Source organism: Bubalus bubalis, chromosome 6 (assembly GCF_019923935.1).
Source record: "Bubalus bubalis isolate 160015118507 breed Murrah chromosome 6, NDDB_SH_1, whole genome shotgun sequence".
Classification (NCBI taxonomy): domain Eukaryota; kingdom Metazoa; phylum Chordata; class Mammalia; order Artiodactyla; family Bovidae; genus Bubalus; species Bubalus bubalis.
Genome location: NC_059162.1, coordinates 75,182,234 through 75,203,763, shown reverse-complemented (window position 1 = coordinate 75,203,763; position 21,530 = coordinate 75,182,234). Strand labels below are relative to the sequence as shown.

Here is a 21,530-nt window from a genome sequence, read left to right as displayed (position 1 = left end):
TAGATTAGGGGAACAATATCTGAGTATAACATACTGGTTTGTCAAGTAGGTTCTGGGCCAAAAGGCGACTTGGAGACAGAGTTTGGGGTAAAGACGTAGTACATTAGCATAGCTTAAGACAAACATTTCCATAAGAAAAAGGCATTGGTTATCTCTAGGCTCAAGAATAGCTAACTTCAGGTGAAACCTGGTGTCATTATGGCAACACAGTATTTTAAGAGAAACCTCTCTTTAAATTTGTATAGAGAAGGAAAAAAATATTGCTAGTTTTTTCCTCCTGCCGCTTAAGAGAGATAAAAATGTCTGACACTTGCAGGCTATTTCCTCCATTTGGAGACCCCTCTCTCCTTGGGGACCCCTAGATTTTCTATCAACCTGCCTAGGAAATGACTCTCTCACAAGAAATGGCTTCTATGACTTTTACCCAGTGGCATTAGTGGTAAAAAACCCAGTTGTCAAAGCAGGAGACATAAGAAATGTGGGTTTGATCCCTGGGTCGGGAAAATCCCCTGGAGGAGGGCATGGCAACCCACTCCAGTATACTTGCATAGAGAATCACATGAACAGAGGAGCCTGGAGGGCTACTGTCCATAGGATTGCAAAGAGTCAGACATTACTGAAGCAACTTAGCACACACACAGGCACTTTTACCCGCCACTGGCCAAAACTCAATCATATGGCCCCAGTACTGCTATAGTATGAGGTAGGAGGCAGAGAAATCCAGCCTTTTTGCTATTCAGGAAATTAAAATGGTGTAATGAACATACAACTATTTTTCTACTAAGATTGTGGGGTCTTTGATGGCAAGATGTGTCTCTGGTACCATAAAGCCTGGCAAGTGGAAGCTCATCACTTGTTCAGTGAATGAATGAATAGCTACAATAATGAACTGATTCTGAAGTCAGTTTTTTCATTTAAGAAAAGAGAATAATAATACATACCTAACAGAATCATTATAAAATTTAAAAAATAATCTATATGATAGGGAGTTGTTTTATGGAAAGATCTACTTTCTATCGGTCTATCTTGGTTTTATGACCTCACTTCTGCTTTAGAAATGGTTCAGAAAACAACAAAACTCTGTAAAGCAATTATCCTCCAATTAAAAATAATTAAAAAACAGTAAAAATTTAAGTATAATTGATATGCTAAGAAAAGGAGAGAAAATAAAATCATATAAAATAATCACAGAAAACCACAAATGGAAGAAAACCAATGGAAGACAAAAATAGGGACCAAAAAAAAAAAAAAAATACAAGGGTAACAAACTGAAAAAATTAACAAATATGGTAGATGTTATTCCAACTGTGTTAATAAAAACTTTAAAACATCAAAAAAAAAAGAAATGCTTCAAAAATGTTGTTATTGTATATGAATTACTATCTGTGATAAAATAAGGAAAATTATTGATGCATGCAAATATGTGGATATATGAAGCAAGACTTTAAGTTGCATTTCTTAAGATAATGGTTGAGAGAATATGTTCTAAAAAAAAAAAGTCAAGACGAGAGACTTAAAGCAGAAAGAGGCAGAAAGGATGGCACCGTCTAGCCCAAAGTCTTGTGTAAAGCCGCAGGGCTTCCTTCTCTTGGCCCCACTACCCAAATAGAGCAGTTCTATACATGTGTACTCCTCCGCATCCCTGTAGAGTTGAAAGGATTTGGAGAGGGGAGTGAATGAAAAAGCAACAATGAATGAACACCTTATAATGATTCATGAGACTCCGCCATCTTTTTCTGTCACTTTTACTGACCTTAAGGTAAAACAAATGCATGGAAAAAACTTAAGAATTTTGGGTTTATTGACTGATCTTCAGTTAAAATGTAATAAAATGTATAAAATGCTTGGGGACATCCAAGGCACTGACTGATCACTGCATCAGAAGTTGCGTGAACCCCTAGACTGTGCTGAGTGCCCTTCCTCCAGGCTCCCCAGCGCAATGTGCACACTTCTGTCATATCACATCTTAGATTATATTTACATGTTTTGGGTCATTGCCCTTCAGTGATAAGCTCTTATAGGGGTTTATTCATAATTTATCCCAGAACCCACACAGGCCTTACTCTTGCATAAAGAATTCTGGATTGCCCTCTAGTTTCTGAAAAGGCTTCATATCTGGACTTCAAAGCTTTGCCTTTAAATTCAAGTGATTTGCAGTGCTACTGCTAAGACATCCTTTGCCCCACATAAATCTCACAAATCTAGTGTTGAGTGTATGGCCTCATGCTTTCTGGAAAACCCCTTGCTCTAATTCTCATTGGTTGAAACCTGCCAAATGTAACAACACATCTTAATGAATTTTCTGAAGATATTGGTGACATTTAAAATGCAGTAGATTCTCACTTGCTAAGGACAGCTGTGGTGAAATTCTTCCCCAAATACTGAATGGACTATGGCTATTTAAAGTGTCTCTCAAGCTTATAATTCAACTAAACATACAATATTTGTAGGGTAAGGGAGTTAGAGAAGGCGAGGTTTGGAAAAAGAAGGAGACTGGCACTTTACAGGAACAGATCACCTTTAATGAGGCCAGAAGCGAGAAGGGGCAGCAGTCAGATTAGTGAGCTGCTGCACTAACCCAAGAAAAGAGTAAGTATATATAGGCATATATGTGGAAAGCTACTTTTTTAAGGGGGCCTGTTCTTCTCCAAGGTTGTTCGGAGTAGTTATCTCTTAAATGGCTGGGGCAAGGAATTCTGGAGATGGCCAGAGGCTGGCCCAGCTGGGAGCTGGGCACAATCAACCTTAATGTCCTTTTTTTTTTTTTTTTTCCCTTTGGTTGAGTGAGTTCTTTGTTTCGCATAAAATGGTGGGGAAGACCTGGAGGGGGCGTTTTAACTCCAGGCTATTTTGAGCCATGTAACTTTCCTTCAATATTCTGTACCATAATTCTTTCTTGGGTTACAATTATTGAATTTATTTGATATGCTGCCTGTTCTTCATTAGATTCAAGAACATTATTGCATTAAATGATGATTATTAGTAACCACATCACAAAACACTAAGAGAACATGAATCTTGAGGTAGAGTTAAAGTTCTTAGTCAATTTAATGTTTATTTCAAAGCATTCTTGACATTTCAACCCTCCTGAATTTTTCATTTATGCAGTAGTGGTTGGAAACCTAAATCTCAAACTTTAGTGTTATCAGGAGTGCCCACTGGCACTCTGAATTTGAAAGGTTAATTTTAATGAACACTTAAACACTTTCATTAGCAGCCTCATTTAAATATAATTGAAATGTGAAGCTGGGAGTAGTAGTGCTTGGCATCCAGGTCTGGCCCATTTATTGTTCAGTCACAACTTAAGTGCCCTACCCACACTTGTTAAATATTGCAGTGTCTACAGGGTGATAAACACTGATTAGACGCGTAACTGAACAAGGTCTTATCCCCAGGAGACCATATTTTAAGTAAGAACTTGTACCTTAAGGACTTTTTATGTGTACTTTCTACTTTTGAGTAGCAGGAAAAAGAGGCAGCTGAATGCAACTCAGGCCATTGAAAAATACCGAAAGTGCAGGAAGGAAAGGACTATGAAATAAGGAGCACAAGCAAGTGATAATTAGCATCCACCTAATGCACACAATGAATGTTTTTTGGTTTATTTTTTTCTTCTCTTGGTCTCATCATTTAAATACAATTAAGGCACTGAATGAAAATCCCATGGATGGAGGAGCCTGCTAGGCTGCAGTCCACGGGGTCGCTAGAGTCGGACACGACTGAGCGACTTCACTTTCACTTTTCACTTTTATGCATTGGAGAAGGAAATGGCAACCCACTCCAGTGTTCTTGCCTGGAGAATCCCAGGGATGGGGAAGCCTGGTGGGCTGCAGTCTATGGGGTCCCACAGAGTCGGTCACGACTGAAGCGACTTAGCAGCAGCAAGGCACTGAATGAGGTTATATTTCAAGAATGTTGACTAAAACCTGGAAGCCAGGAATACACAAAAGGAGTTTAGCCCAAAGCAAGGAACTTTTCAAAAAGCTTTCAAACAATATTTCCACATATAACCCACTAAGTCTTTTAAAATCACTTTAACCCAGAGGCTCAGACACTTAACTAAGGGTATGCTGGACCAACCAGGGCAGTGATAGCACTAAAAAAAAAAAAAAAAGAAAAGAAAAGAAAAACTAGAATTTATTTTTTATGATCTTATTTTATTGGTCAGAAAAGAAACCATTAAGACTGGTATGCTAGTCTGTAGCATCATCAAATGTTCTTTTTCTTGCACTTCAACATTGGCCTTAAAAACATGATGTTACCCCCCAAAATGTGATGTTACTCAAGAAAAAAAAAATGTGATCTTACTTGTAACCAAGAATACTAGGTCTCTTACAAAATTAAAGTATTGTATTTAACAATATGTATCTTCCTAATATCCTACAACCTTTTCTGAAAAGTATGTATTTACACCAGCTATGGCAAGACCCAGTTCCAGTGATTTGCAGAGAACAAAAGCAAGTCTATCTTCTTGTTGTTCTTCTTTAGTCACTAAGTCATGTCTGACACTTGAGGTGTCATGGACTGTAGCCCACTAGACTCCTTTGTCCATGGGATTTCCCAGGCAAGAATACTGGAGTGGGTTGCCATTTCCTTTTCCAGAAGATCTTCTTGACCCGGGGAACGAATGCCCATCTCCGGTAGTGGCAGGCAGATTCTTTACCACTGAGCCACCAAGGAAGCCCAACATAACTATATATTGTTGTTGTTTAGTTGCTAAGTCATGTCCGACTCTTTGTGACCCCCATGGACTGCAGAACGCCATGTTTCCCTGTCCTTCACTATCTCTCAGAGTTTGCTCAAACTCATATCCATTGAGTTAGTGATGCCATGCAATTATCTCATCCTCTGTTGTGCCATTCTCTTCCTGCCCTCTATCTTTCCCAGTATGAAGACCTTTTCCAATGAGTTGGCTCTATGAATCAGGTAGCCAAAGTACTGGAGCTTCAGCTTTAGCGTCAATCTTTCCAATGAATATTGAGGGTTGATTTCCTTTAGGATTGACTAGTTTGATCTCCTTGCAGTCCAAGGGACTCTCAAGAGTCTTCTCCAGCACCACAGTTGGAAAACATCAATTCTTTGGCACTCAACCTTCTTTTGGTGCAACCATATTATATTAATATATAATAGTATAATTATAATATTATAATTGCTATAATAGTATGTATTTTGTACTGTAGTAGAGTATCATTTGTATAACTCTATAATATAGTTATAGGGCTTCCCTTGTGGCTCAGCTGGTAAAGAATCCGGCTGCAACGTGGGAGACCTGGGTTCAATCCCTGGGTTATAATAATAAAATTTATTGTTCTATATATAGATATGTTAAGACATATATTTCTCTCATTATAGTGAATGATGAATCTGCCTGAAAGTGGAGCAGCAATTTTTGTCTTCAACAAGTAGCAACAAGATAACTGAAAACAAGAATATAATAAATTTATTTTTAAGTATATATCACTTTCTTGGATACTTGAATAGTAAATTTTGAGCTTATAATTTTACTCGCTATAATAAAAGAAAATAATAACAAGTACATTTCTCCTAAGGAGAGTGCTTAACTATTAAGAATTTATACAATTAAAAAAAAATACTTTATGGGACACTTAAGGTTAGTTAAGGGCTTCCCTGGTGGCTCAGACAGTAAAGAATCCTCCTGCAATGTGGGAGACCTGGGTTTGATTCCTGGATTGGGAACATCCCCTGGAGAAGAGAACTGCTACCCACTCTAATATTCTTGCCTGGAGAATTCCATGGACAGAGGAGCCTGGCAGGCTCATCTATGGGGTCGCAAAGAGTTAGACACAACTGAGTGACTTTCACTACAATAAGGTTAATTATGAGGTTCCCAGGTGGCTCAGTAGTAAATAATCTGCCTGCCAAGCAGGAGACACAGGTTCAATTTCTGGTTTGGAAAGATCCCCTGGAGAAGGAAATGTTAACTCACTCCAGTATTCTTGCCTGGGATATCCCATGGACAGAAGAGACTGGTGGGCTATACAGTTCATGAGGTTGCAAAAGAGTCGAACAGAATTTAGTGACTAAACAACAAAAGTTTAGTTATTATTGCCATTTTACAGATAAAAAAGTTAAAATAGATGATTCAAGTTTTCAAATATGTAGGCCTAGACTGTATTAAATAGTATTTAATCAGACTGTATATTTGTGTTTCTATAAAATTCAGGATAATACATTGCAGATTGCAAGGATTTCATAGTGTAACACTATAATGGTCTTATGTAAATCACTTTTAATTTCCATATAAAAGTTAAAATTATTGACTAATTATAACTACAGAATTTGTTAATTTCTTTTATTTTAATAATGCATTTATAATCAGAAAATTACTCCAGGCTAAACACATGGTTTGCTAAACTTTATTATATGATTGTACATTTTATAGATTGAAAGAATTGCATCAATTAAATAAATATAATCTCCAACATTTTGACTGCTGTTTATGTATTTTCATGATAGTTAATGTTTCCTAGAATATCCTTTACACTCCTAATTTCAAGAAGAGATTTATTATTTGCTTACTAGGCATAAAACAGGCAAGGAGTAAGATGCTTATATAAATAATTTTTCTTGAAGCTGCTGCTGCTGCTGCTAAGTCACTTCAGTCATGTCCAACTATGTGTGAACCCATAGACATCAGCCCACCAGGCACCCCCCGTCCCTGGGATTCTCCAGGCAAAAACACTGGAGTGGGTTGCCATTTCCTTCTCCAATGCATGAAAATGAAAAGTGAAAGTGAAGTCCCTCAGTCGTGTCCCACCCTCAGCAATCCCATGGACTGCAGCCTTCCAGGCTCCTCCGCCCATGGGATTTTCCAGGCAAGAGTACTGGAGTGGGGTGCCATTGCCTGCTGAAGTGTTACTATAAGGGGAAATATTGAAGAATAGTATCATCTTTTTGTTCCCAACTGAATGTAGATAGTCACAGCATCTAAAGTGGTAGTGTCTGTGTATATATACTAATAGGATGTGTAACCTGATGATTAGAAAAGCATCTGATTATGCTCTTCACAACCCAGTCTTGCTTTTTATGTGTATTTAGATGCATTTGTCAATTTATAAGAACAGTTAATCAAAATTTTTTACATTTTCTTTTTTTTTAAAGGAGCCCGCTACATGAAAAAAATGCAAGTCAAAGTGGTCACAACCTAGAAGTCTGCAGAGACAGGAATAACTAGCAAGTAGATACTATGTTATTTTACTATGATTAAGTATATAGAATTAAATAGTATTTGGGGAATTTTACTCTATAATGACCAAATAGTCTTATAATTTTAAATTTATACTTAGTACTATTTTTGTTAAGTACATGACATCACAAAAATAGCTAGGAAGAAAAATTACAACTATGGATTTCAGGAAACTAATTTTCTGTCAATAATAATGATATGATCTTGTATTCTCTTTGAGGTCTTATTTTCAGCACCCTAATTCAACAATCTATTCCTTTGTAAAGAATAAGAGCTACCTTTGCCTTATGACATACTTAACCACTATATAAATGTGTGAATTCCTCTCTTAATCATTAACAGAAATTATATTATAATCATGCTTTTAAGAACAAGAGTGAAATTACATTCAGTTCTGAAGGTTACATTTCAAAATTTCAAGGTTATATCAAATAAAATCCAGGCACAGAGCAGGAGCTTTCCACTTATTAGAACTCACTGACATGTGCAAGAAATGAAATAGGAGGTTCAATGATAAAGACAAGCAATGTGGGAAGGAGTAAATAAGATTATTTCAATGGCAAGAAGAATCTTTGAAAGTCTCATTGTTCCAAATGAAAGTGTATGGAGTTGATTCTTTCTCCTCAAATGTATCTTGAAGATTGTAGTAGAATCGGAAAGTGTTAAAGCTAAAAGGATTTTAGAAAGCATTTACATCAATGCTTTCACTATATGGATTAAGGAACGAAGATTGCAAGTAAGATTGATTTTATATGCTAAAATTACACATGTATCACATAGATACCTTTAGATACATACATATACATATGGGAGATAGTGAAGTACAAGGAAATCTGGTGTGCTGCAGTTCATGGGGTCACAAAGAATCACATGCAATTAGTGACTGAAAAACAACAATACAACATAATATACATATATTTTAAGATAAAATTAATAAAGTTCTTAATTCAACAGATTTTTTTAATGGTGATTAAAATATATTTGCAAAGATACATATATAAGAAATGATAGCAGTATTCACAATCAAAATATTTTAGAAATTGTCCATAAATATTTTTATATTTAAAATCCTATAGTAGAAATTTCTAGAATTACAAAAATGTTTAAAATGATATTTTAATTTCTTAACAGTAAAGATTCCTAAATAATTATGTAAACCAACAGAAGTTTCTTCTCTTTCAATCTATTCTAAGGCTTTATAAATGGCAAATCATGGATGATAAACACCTTATATTTAAACACTATCAAATATTTATACAATTTGAGCCATTTATTTTGAAAACAAAAATGCTAAGAATGACTCAGTAGAAATGAAAAACATCATTATAATGTAAATTATTAGTCCTTAATGTATTTGGTTTATAAATTTAGACTTTTTATCGTGGATTGTCACACAGTGAACAAGCTTACACTATAAAATGGTAGAAAGGAAAGAGCCTTCAAAATTTAAAAATTTTTTAAAATAAGCATAGTTGATTTATAATATTCTGTTTATTTCAGCAAAGTGATTCAGTTACATATATACATATATATGTATATATTTTTTCAGGTCCTTTTTAAAATAGTTCAGTTAGGCTGTCTTGGTACTAAAGGAGAGAACACTGTGAAAATATGTTTAGAAATACATTTGTAATAGTCAACATCAAATTTAATTCAGAAAGAAATGAAGAAGACCATAACTTTGAAGATATTGAGGAACTTACAAAGGAATAAACATCTGCTGTAATGTTGAGAGACAGTATGTACACAAAGAAACTGATGCTTGGAATAACCCAGGGGGGAATTTTAGGAGCCAAACTATGAGGCTGCAGTAGGAGGATTTTGATGAGAGAAATATCTTTTTCAGTGGATTCTATAGGAACCTGGTTTGGAAGAAGAGTAATCCCATTATATAAGAACTGGACCATTAAAAAAAGAGCAGAGACTTTCTTGGTGGTCCAGTGGTTAAGAATCCACCTTGCAGTGCATGGCACTCAGGTTCCATCCCTGATCCGGAATTAAGATCCCACATGTCATGGAGCAACTAAGCTCGTAAGTCACAACTAGAGTCCTTGTGCTGCAATGAAAATCTCACGTGCCCCAACTAAGACCTACACAGCCAGAAAAATAAATATATTTTAAAAAACAGCACAGTTTACTTTTAGTAAAGGATGTTAAAATCCTTTTTAAAATCCTCTTTAAGGTAACTTTAAATTTAACGTGAAATTCATGTGATTCTAGAACAGTAAAATAGGAATATTACAGGGTCAGTGGAAATGTAGAACTAGAGCTCTAAAACTAGAAGACACTGACTTGATTTATCTGAGTAGGGATACTGGTTGAACCCACCAGAATTTGACCAGGCAGAAAACATACAGAGTGAAAAGGAAACATTGCTCCAGTGCAGTTCCTCAGTTCAGTTCAGTTCAGTTGCTCAGTCGTGTCCAACTCTTTCTTTGCGACCCCATGGACTGCAGCACACCAGGCCTCCCTGTGCATCGCCAACATCTGGAGTTTACTCAAACCCATGTCCACTGAGTCGGTGGTGCCATCCAACCATCTCATCCTCTGTCTTCCCCTTCTCCTCCCACCTTCAGTCCTTCCCAGCATCAGGGTCTTTTCAAATGAGTCAGTTCTTTGCATCAGGTGGCCAAAGTATTGGCGTTTCAGCATCAGCATCATTCCTTCCAATGAGTATTCAGGACTGATTTCCTTTAGGATGGACTGGTTGGATCTCCTAGCAGTCCAAGGGACTCCCAAGAATCCTCCAACACCACAGTTCAAAACCATCAATTCTTCGGCACTCAGCTTTCTTTATAGTCCAACTCTCACATCCATATATGACTACTGGAAAAACCATAGCTATGACTAGATGGACCTTTGCTGGCAAAGTAATGTCTCTGCCTTTTAATATGCTGTCTAGGTTGGTCATAACTTTTCTTCCAAGGAGCAAGCATCTTTTAATTTCATGGCTGCAGTCACCATCTGCAGTGATTTTAGAGCCCAAGAAAACAAAGCCTGTCACTGTTTCCATTGTTTCCCTATCTATTTGCCATGAAGTGATGGGACCGGCTGCCATGATCTTAGTTTTCTGAATGTTGAGCTTTAAGCCAACTTTTTAACTCTCCTCTTTCACTTTCATCAAGAGGCTCTTTCTTCCATAAGGGTGGTGTCATCTGCATATCTAAGGTTATTGATATTTCTCCCGGCAATCTTGATTCCAGCTTGTGCTTCCTCCAGCCCAGCGTTTCTCATGATGTACTCTGCATATAAGTTAAATAAGCAGGGTGACAATATACAGCCTTGTCGTACTCCTTTCCCTATTTGGAACCAGTATGTTGTTCCATGTCCAGTTCTAATTGTTGCTTCCTGACCCGCATACAGATTTCTCAGGAGGCAGGTCATGTGGTCTGGTATTCCCATCTCTTTCAGAATTTTCCAGTTTTTTGTGATCCACACAGTCAAAGGCTTTGGCATAGTCAATAAAGCAGAAGTAGATATTTTTATGGAACTCTCTTGGTTTTTCCATGATCCAGCGGATGTTGGCAATTTGATCTGTGGCTCCTCTGCCTTTTCTAAATCCAGCTTGAACATCTGCAAATTCGCCGTTCACGTACTGTTGAAGCCTGGCTTGGAGAATTTTGAGCATTACTTTACTAGTGTGTGAGATGTGTGCAACTGTGAGGTAGTTTGAGCATTCTTTGGCATTACCTTTCTTTGGAATTTATCTGAGTAGGGATAGTGATTGAAGCCACCTTGACGAGGCAGGCAGAAAACATACAGAGTGAAAAGAAAACATTGCTCCAGTACAGTTCCTAGGATCATCAATTTTAAGTTGTCAAAATTCTGCATAGAGGAAGAAGAATTGGCAACAAAAACTGAGCTCTAGTCAAAAATAAGAGAAAAACTGACTTCAGATATTTTTGTTTTGTTTTAAAGGAACCAAAGAAGCAGAGAGAGTCAAAAGGGTTAACTGTATTAAGTGGTGCTGAAAAGTGTTCAGAAGAAGACAACTGAGGGAGAAAAAGCTTTTGGATATCACAATTAGTCAATCATTGGGAGCTCCAATGGAGATAATCCAATTTCGACAGTCAGATGGATTTACAAATCATTTCCAATATAATATTGCCTTTGTTCTCTACCTTATCACCTTCCTATGTCAATCCCAATAATAGAATTGTGTTTTTCAGATTATCTTTAGGTAGTTTTATTTTATTCACTCAGATTTACTTAATCTCAGAATATAATTCAGTTTAAGACATCTTGTGTGCATGGTGCTAAGTCTCTTCAGGCGTGTCCGACTCTGTGCAGCTCTATGGATTGCAGCCTCCTTGACGCCTCTGTCCATGGGATTCTCTAGGCAAGAATACTAGAGTGGGTTGCCATGCCCTCCTCCAGGGAATCTTCCCTTAAAACTTCCCATAATTTAAAGAGCTAATTCAATTTAATATAGAGATGGGAATACCAGACCACCTGACCTGCCTCTTGAGAAATCTATATGCAGGTCAGGAAGCAACAGTTAGAACTGGACATGGAACAACAGACTGGTTCCAAATAGGAAAAGGAGTACGTCAAGGCTGTGTATTGTCACCCTGCTTATTTAATCTGTATGCAGAGTACATCATGAGAAACACCGGGCTGGAAGAAGCACAAGCTGGAATCAAGATTGCCAGGAGAAATATCAATAACTTCAGATATGCAGATGACCACCCTTATGGCAGAAAGCAAAGAACTAAAGAGCCTCTTGATGAAATTGAAAGAGGAGAGTGAAAAAGTTGGCTTAAATCTCAACATTCAGAAAACTAAGATCATGGCATCTAGTCCCATCACTTCATGGGAAATAGATGGGGAAACAGTGGCAGACTTTATTTTGGGGGCTCCAAAATCACTGTTGATGGTGATTGCAGCCATGAAATTAAAAGATGCTTACTCTTTGAAAGGAAAGGTATGACCAACCTAGATAGCATATTCAAAAGCAGAGACATTACTTTGCCAACAAAGGTCTGTCTAGTCAAGGCTATGGTTTTTCCTGTGGTCATGTATGGATGTGAGAGTTGGACTGTGAAGAAAGCTGAGCACCGAAGAATTGATGCTTTTGAACTGTGGTGTTGGAGAAGACTCTTGAGAGTCCCTTGGACTGCAAGGAGATCCAACCAGTCCATTCTAAAAGAGTTCTATCCTGGGTGTTCTTTGGAAGGAATGATGCTAAAGCTGAAACTCCAATACTTTGGCCACCTGATGCAAAGAGTTGACTCATTGGAAAAGACTCTGATGCTGATAGAGATTGAAGGTGGGAGGAGAAGGGGATGACAGAGGATGAGATGGCTGGATGGCATCACTGACTCGATGGACATGAGTTTGGTTGGTGATGGACAGGGAGGCCTGGCATGCTGCTATTCATGGGGTCACAAAGAGTCGGACACGACTGAGTGACTGAACTGAACTGAAGGTAAACTTTATTACTGGGTAATTCTATCAAATATAAATAATTTATTATTATTTCATTTAGTAACCTCATAGATGATTTTCCACAATAGGCTGACAAATATTCTATTTCCCTCTGGGTTGGGAAAAAGCAGACCTCCTGCATCTCCTCTACTACTAGCACACTCACAATACTTATGACACCAATGTTTGAGGATTTTTTTCCTACAGCAAGCAATTTTATGTGATACCATCTGGGTGTCATAATTTAAGTCAATTGTGACACCATTTACCTGAAGACACTGTCAGATCCCACAGGTGAAGGACTCACTCTCAAAGACTGCCCCCTTACACGCACACTTTAGATGACAACTACAAGCAGTAGGTCCTGGGAGAAGGTAATGGCACCCCACTCCAGTACTCCTGCCTGGAAAATCCCATGGATGGAGGAGCCTGGAAGGCTGCAGTCCATGGGGTTGCTGAGGGTCAGACATGATTGAGCGACTTCACTTTCACTTTTCACTTTCATGCATTGGAGAAGGAAATGGCTACCCACTCCAGTGTTCTTGCCTGGAAAATCCCAGGGACGGGGAGCCTGGTGGGCTGCCGTCTATGGGGTCACACAGAGTCGGACACGACTGAAGCGACTTAGCAGCAGCAGCACAAGCAGTAGGTCCTAGAAGTTATCTACAACTTTTGTCTGACAAAAGGCTACCCAGTCCAGTATTCTGGTCTGGAGAATTCCATGGACCATATAGTCCATGGGGTCGCAAAGAGTTGGACACAACTGAGCGACTTTTACTCTCACTTTCACACTTTCTGTCTGACTAAGCTACACATTGGCGGATCCCAAGACGTACTCCCTTTGGATTCAGTTATTTGCTAGAATAGCTTACAGAACTCAGGGTAACATTTACATGAACCAGTTTTTAAAAGGGTATGATAAAGCATACAGAAGAACCTCCAGGTGAAAAGACACATACAGCATGGTCTGGGAAGGCTCTGAGAGCAGGAGCTTCTGTCTCTCTGGAGTTATAGTGTATTACTCTCCAAGTGGATGGATGCGTTTACCATCTGGAAGCACTCTGAACCCCACACTATTGGGATTTTATGGAAGCATCCTCATGTAGGTATGATCATGTATTAACTCTACTTTTAGCCCCTCTCCCTTTTCTAGAGAATGGGAGACGGGGCTGAAAATTCCAGCCTTGTAATCATGGTCTTTCTGGGGACCAGCCCCAACTCAGAAGCCATCTAGGAGCCCACTCAAAGTCACCTCACTAGAATAAAAGACATTCCTATCACTCAGGAAACTCCAAGAGATTTAGGAGTAGGGTGTTAGGAACCAAAGTCAAAGACCAAATATTAGAGTAAGAGATGTTTCCTGTGCTCTTACCACTTAGAAATTTATAAAAGATTTCAGGATCCCAGAGTTGGACACGACTGAAGTGACTTAACAGCAGCAGCAGCAGCAGCAGCATGTCAAGAACTAGAGATAGAGACCTATGAAAGAAAGTGTTAGTTGCTCAATCATGTTTGACTCTGTGCAACCTAATAGGCTGAAGCCCACCAGGCTCCTCTGCCCATGGGATTCTCTAGGCAAGAATACTGGAGTGGGTTGCCATTCCCTTCTCCAAGGAATCTTCCTGACCCAGGAATCGAACCCAGGTCTCCTGCACTGCAGTCAGATTCTTTATCATCGGAGCCCCCAGGGAAGCCCATAGCCTCATAGGTAATAATTTCAAGTAGTACCTGGCACATAGTACCTACTTAATTATAATTACTTATAAGTAATTATTGAATGAGCAAATGAATCAGTGCTCTTCTCCCTTTGGATTATCTCCACATTCTTTTTAAAGTATAATTATCCTCGCAAAAAATACACTCAGAATTATTTGACTATCTTTAAATCCTTAAATAAACAAATAAGGAGATTATGTAACACTTTTACGTGAGATTTTCTACCTGATTCTCATTAGTGCTACTTTTTATTTTTATGTCCTGTCACTATATACTTTATTATTATGGTTGTCATTAGAGCCTAATAACCAACACATTTTTCTAAACTTTTAATTTAGAAAACAAATACTCTTAAATCTTTGTATTGTTTTATTCTTTTCTTTGTCCACATAAAAGTAGCTTTGTTGTTTTATTTCAGGTTATCTAAATAATCCATGCTTATTGTGAAAACTTCAAACAATGTGAAACTATGATAAAGAAAGTAAAAGTTGCTTCAACAACCACTGAGTGGTTTTTTAATCAACTGATAAAACCACAGTTAGCATTTACAGTCCTTATGGGTTTACCACTTTATCATTGTGAAATGTCCCTTTTTATCTCTGGTGATTATTCTTATTTTAAAAATCTACCTTCTATCTTTAGTACAAATACTGCCATTTTTCTTTTAGTTAATATTTGCATGGCATTTATTTTTGCATCCTACTTCTTAACTTCTTGTGTTCCTACATCTATGATTTCTTGGAAGCATCATATAGAAACCTTTAAAAAAATCTAGTCTGATAATATTGATATTTACTTGGAGTGTTTAAGCCATTTATAATTGCTGATACAGTTGGGTTTTTACTGGGTTACCAAAAAGTTTGTTCTGGTCTGTAGGAAAAACTGGGAAGTCCATAGGAAAAACCAGAATGAACTTTTTGGCCAACCCAATAATATTCTGTACCCATTGAAAAATAACTCCTCAGTCTCCTTCCCTCTAGTCTCTGGAAGCCACCATTCTTTCTGTCTCTATGAATTGAGCTACTCTAGGGATCTCATATAGGTGACTCATAGAGTATTTGTCCTTGTGTTACCAACTTATTTCACTTAGCATAAAATCTTCTGTGTTCATCTTTGTTGCAGCATGTGTCAGAATTCCTTTTCTTTTACATGGAATAATATTCCATTTTAAGTATATATCACATATTTTATCATTCATCTGTGGATAGATACCTGGGTTGTTTCCTCCTTTTGCCTGTTGTAAATAATGCTGCTATAAATGTGGATATACAAATATCTCTTCATACCTCTGCTTTCAACTCTTTTGGGTATATATCCAGAAGTAGAATTCCTGGATCATATGATATTTTTCTTTTTAGTTTTTTGAGGAATTGCCATACTGTTTTCCATAGTGGTTGCAAAATTTTATATTCCCACCAACAGTGAACAAGCCACAAGCAAACGAGTTTTTCCATATCCTAGTCAACACTCATTATCTTGTAGGTTGTTTTTATTCACTTTATTATGGTAAAATATAGATAAAATAAAATTTGACATTTTAAGTATACAGTTTAGTGGCACTACATTCATTAACATTCTTATGCCGAATATTATTATCATTATTAATGTTAATTGGTAATAAGTTACATAGTTCAAAAATGAAAACTTCCAAATGATATGACTTGAAGAAAAAGTCTTTTTCAACTCTACACCCAATCAACCAATCTCCCTCTTTAGAGGGAGGTAGCTGCTATTATCAGTTTCTTATATAAATTTCCAGAGATATTTTTCCAATATATAAATCTATGGACACACATTTTTTTCCCTTTCTTCTGCCTAGACAGCATTTTTAGACACTATTTGAAAAAGTTGCTTTTTCCACATAATAGAAAATAGAGGAGATAATTTGATATCTGTTTATAAAGAATTTTCCTATTTTTATTTTTTAAAACTCCTTAATAGTGCATTGTTTAGATGTATGTTGTTTCCAGTCTTTTGCTGTCATGAGTAGTGCTGCTCTAAGTAACCACATATAATTCAAAAATTTCTTTGCATGCATGCAAGCATATTATATTAATAGGAGAAATTGAATTGTTATATATAATGATATGTCATTTTGGTTGAGTCTGTAAAATTCTCCCTCATAGTGCTTATTCCAATTTTTACCATTATTTATAATGTGGTGTCGGAGAAGGCAATGGCACCCGACTCCAGTACTCTTGCCTGGAAAATCCCATGGATGAAGGAGCCTGGAAGGCTGCAGTCCATGGGGTCGCTGAGGGTCGGACATGACTGAGCGACTTCCCTTTCACTTTTCGCTTTCAAGCATTGGAGAAGGAAATGGCAACCCACTCCAGTGTTCTTGCCTGGAGAATCCCATGGACGGGGGAGCCTGGTGGGCTGCCGTCTATGGGGTCGCACAGAGTTGGACACGACTGAAATGACTTAGCATAATGTGGTGTATGCATCCATGTTGCTTCCAGTCATGTCCTATTCTGTGCAGCTCTATGAACTGCACCCTGCCAGGCGCCTCTGTTCATGGGATTCTCCAGGCAAGAATACTGGAGTGGGTTGCCATGCCATCCTCCAGGGGATCCTCTCAACCCAAGGATCAAACCTGCATCTGTTACATCTCCTACATTGGCAGGCAGATTCTTTACCACTAGTGCCACCTGGGAAGCCCCCAGTGTGATGAATATGACTTTCTAAATTTAATATTGGATGGATATTGTACTCAAAAGCTGTAATGGCTTAAATTGCCACAGGATTATATGTAGACATCCTGTCCTCATATTGCCACTCAGAAGTAGATTGTAATGATTCTTTTCTTATTCTGAGTCTCATTGTGCTGAATATGTAAAGTAATATATGAATTACTTCAAAGTTGCATTTTCTTGACAATTAGAGAGATTCAGCATTGTTTCATATCTGTCATATGCTCTTCTATAAATTGCATATTATTGTCTTAATTGCCTACTTTTTGTTGTTTTTTATCACTTTGTAACTATACTTTGCATGTTAATTCATATACCAACCCTTTTTTCTTTCAAATATATAACAAATATTCTACCTAGCTAAAATTTTATTTTGCATATGTTAGTTTTTGTCATTTTTTAGCTATATGAGGCAAAACAGATCTTTTCTTGCTGTAATAAAATTAGCTAGTTTTTGCTGTGATTCTTCTATATATAATTTATATTGGTAATTAATTCTCTGGAAGGAGTTGTGTTGTTCTTAGAGATAATGATGACAGGAAGTCTGTTTTCTTAAATTATTTCATTATTTTAATCTTAATTCATTTATGATTGTGAAAGAGTTAGTTTTTACAATTATGGAATGTTTTGTCTTTAATGTGAAATGCAGAGATGGTTTCACATTTTTATGCAGCTATCCTGAAAGTATTAATATTATTTCACAGAGAAGAAATGTCAGTAAATAAGAGAGAGGAAATGGCAACCCACTCCAGTACTCTTGCCTAGAAAATCCCATGGATGGAGGAGCCTGGTAGGCTATAGTTCGTGGGGTCGCAAAGAGTGGGACACGACTGAGTGACTTCACTAAACCTCAATTTAGACTTACTGGATTAAGAGAAAAAAATTATCTCAAAATGCCAGGAAGGGGAGAAGAATACTAGTGTTTTGTTTTTTCTGATACTAAAAAGTTGCAGAAGTCCTCTCGGGTTATTTCTTACTTACCTCCATGTTTACTGGATAATTCTCACAAATTATTTGGATGAGTATTTGGAAATTAAAACTTTTACTTCTATTACTATTCATCTCACACGATAGAGATCCTCAGCTTTACAAATTATAGTGTTAGTTGAGCATGAGTAGTAGCAAGGATACATATGTCATGAGGGCAATAAAGTCTAGTGCTTAAAATGCATGTTTTGGGGTTAAATCATCTAGGTTAAAATCCAGCATTATCATTTAAGGCTGTGTAAAATCGAATGCATTCTTTAACCTTTCATTCCCTCTGTTTCCTCATCTGTAAAGTGCGTTTCATTGTGTGTGTGTGTGTTAGTCTCTCAGTCGTGTCTGACTCTGCAACCCCATGGGCTCTAGCCCACCAGGTTCCTATATCCATGGGATTCTCCAGACAAGCATACTGGAGTAGCTATTCCCTTCTCCAGGGGATCTTCCCAACTAAGGGATCGAACCCGAGTCTCCTGCATGGCAGGCAGATTCTTTACCGTCTGAGCCACCAAGGAAGCCCCTCATTCCCATTTCTGTTTCCTCATCTGTAAAATGGTTTCATTGTACTTGTCTTATAAGATTGTTCAGGTGTTGTGAAGAAATCAGCAAACAGAAATGGCAAAGTCTGTGAATTCATAAATAAAGTATTTGGGGATATTCATATGAAATGTATATCTGAAAACAGTATGAGAAATGAATCAGAATAAGAAGCAACAGGACACATGGCACATAGTGAGCACACAATAAACAATACTTATAATGATTTTTTTAAGAATCAAGAAATATGAATCAAAATGGACAAGTTTATTTCAAAAGAAAGTATGTTTACAGTAGGAGTCCCCAACCCCTGGGCCACAGACCAGTACTGGTTCGTGGCCTTTCAGGAACCAGCCACAGAGTAAGAAGCGAGTGGTGGGTGAGAGAGCAAAGCTTTATCTGTATTTACAGTCTCTCCCCATTGCTGCGTTACTGCCTCAGCTCTGCCTCCTGTCAGATCAGCGATGGCATTAGATTCTCCTAGGAACATGAACCCTACCATGAACTGCACATGTGAGGGATCTAGGCTGTGAGCTCCTTATGAAAATCTAATGCCTGATGATCTGAGGTGGAGCTGAAGTAATGATACTAGTGCTGGAGAGTGGCTGCAAACAAAGATTATCATTAGCATAGAGGTTTGACTGCACAGAGATCATAATAAATCAATTGTTTGCAGACTCACAGCAAAATCCTATCAATGAGTGGCAAGTGACAATTAAGCTGCATCTGGTTTCAGACTTTATAGGGACAAGTGAATTGATGTACTTCAGTTGTACAGCTGCATCTGGTGGCAGGCTTTAAGTCAGAACCCAATACTTATTTCAGTCTGCAAGTGGCCTGCCCATTATTTTGTTTACCATTTTCATCCGTGCCTCTTTCCTGCACTGCATACTTGTCTCAATCACAGTTTTGGTAAGCCCACAAACTACCCCTAGCCAAAATGAGTAAAATACAAACGTCGCTGGAGAGCTTCTTTGAAAAAGGGGAAAAATTCAATGATGAGACAACACAAGACGGTAAGACTGCACGCAAAAATAAAGGTATATTTGAAAGAAAATATGAGGAGTCCTACTTAAATTATGGATTTGTTGCAACAGGTGATTCACATTCTCCAGGGCCACTTGCTTTGTATAATATGTGGTGACTGGCTCTCCAGTGAAGCCATGAAACTTTCAAAACTGCTTCACCACAGACAGGCCAACCACCCTGCATTAAAAGGCAAGTCTTTGGAGTTTTTCAAAAGAAAAATGAGAATACAAAGAACAGAAGCAGTTATTGAAGGCCACTACTTCATCAAATGTGTCTGCACCGAGAGCATCATTCTTAGTGGCTAACCACATTGCTAAAGTTAAGAAGTCCTTTACTTCTGGTGAAGAGTTGATTCTGCCTGTTGCTGAGGACATTTGTCATGAGCTTTAAGGAAAGGCTGCAGTTCAAAAGGTGGCATGTACTCCTCTTTTGGCTAGCCCCATAACTGGACAAATTGATGAAATAGCAGAGAATACTGAGGCTTAATTGTTAGAGGGGATTAATGAGTCACTGTGGTACGCAATCCAGGTTTACAAGTCTACTGACATTAACAACATGGCAATAATTCTTGTTTTTGTATGATATATTTTTTCAGAAGGATGTGCATGTACTATTTATTTTTTAAAAAAACACCTCCAAGTACATATTTACTGAGTGTGCCTTAGTCATTTTGTTTCTAGATACTCAGAGAAATAAAAATATACAATATTGTCCATGAGACATAACCTAAAATTGATAACCAGTTGTTATAGGTGTGGCATCTGCAAGGACAGAAATTCAACATTTAAAGAAGGAAACTGGTTATGTGGTTCTTCAGATCCTGTAATGCCCATATGGACTTCCCTGGTGACTCAAGTGGTTAAGAATCTGCCTGCAATGCAGGAGACCCAGGTTCGATCCCTGGATTGGGAAGATCCCCTAGAGAAGGGAATAGCTATCCACTCCAGTATTCTTGCCTGGAGAATTCCATGGACAGAGGACCTGGTGGCCTACTGTCCATGGGGTTGCAAAGAATCAGGCACTACTGAGAAACAAACAGTTTCACTTTCAACAGAATGCTCATACGCAACTTAGGTGTCTATTATGATAGATAAGAAAGTAATTGTGGGTGAGCCTCAAAGTAGTGATCATATGAAAGGAAAGCTAGTGGTTAGGAGGGAAGTTAACACAGACTGTACTTGACTCTCAAGCCATGATGGGCAGAGAGAGACCACTACCAGCTGCACACTTCAGGCTCCTTGCCAGACCTGTGCTGCTCTGGAAATCTCTGCATAAGCCTGCATCTTGGCTTCTGTGTCCTGAGGTGTTTTGATGCTAGGTGAATAAGTTCCTGATGCTGCAGCATCTATCTGAATTTATTCCTACCTGTGCTGAAGAAAGACCCAGTTCCTACCTATAGCCTGGTTGAGGACTTTCTGGCTGGAATCTAGGAACTGATAGTTCTGTAAACCATAGCTGGAACCATAACCAGGGCAGAAGAAAAGAAGGGCAGAAGAGAGGGAAACTGACATTTATTGAGTAACTTATTTGTAGTCCAATTTCATTTATACACACATTTTCTCATTTAGCCCTCATAATCTCTCTAAATGAGAGAGAAAAAAACTGAGCTTCAGAGAAGCTAGTTAAGTGACTTTTCCATTGTTACTACAGCTACTAAGAGCTGGACATGACTGAGCAACTGAGCATGTATGCACACACAGCTACTAAGGGAAAATCAGTCTTATACTCTATTTCTATATGACTCGAAGGATTATTCTCTTTCTACTCTATTGGCAAGAGAAGAGAGTTTGCATGAGAAAAACTGAAAGGAGAGAATGTCATAAAATTTAATCAGCATTATAAAACTCTAGAGCCTATGTCTATGAAATAGAAATTGAACAATGCCTTCTTAAAGCAATAACAATGGGACAATGACAATAGCTGTCAGTATTTATGCATCA

General features: G+C 37.8%; 1 protein-coding gene across 7 annotated transcripts in view; it reads left to right on the top strand.

The window, feature by feature from the left end:
* LRRC7 (leucine rich repeat containing 7) overlaps positions 1–21,530 on the top strand; it is a 609,335-nt gene that overhangs the window by 151,545 nt on the left and 436,260 nt on the right. The window contains exon 2 of one of the 7 annotated variants that reach the window (XM_006077621.4): positions 7,123–7,198. The exons of the other annotated variants lie outside the window; for them this stretch is intronic. Within the exon in view, the coding sequence (XP_006077683.4) occupies position 7,198 (1 nt within the window). The 5' untranslated portion in view covers positions 7,123–7,197. The remainder of the gene's footprint in view (positions 1–7,122; positions 7,199–21,530) is intronic. 7 annotated transcript variants of the gene reach the window in all.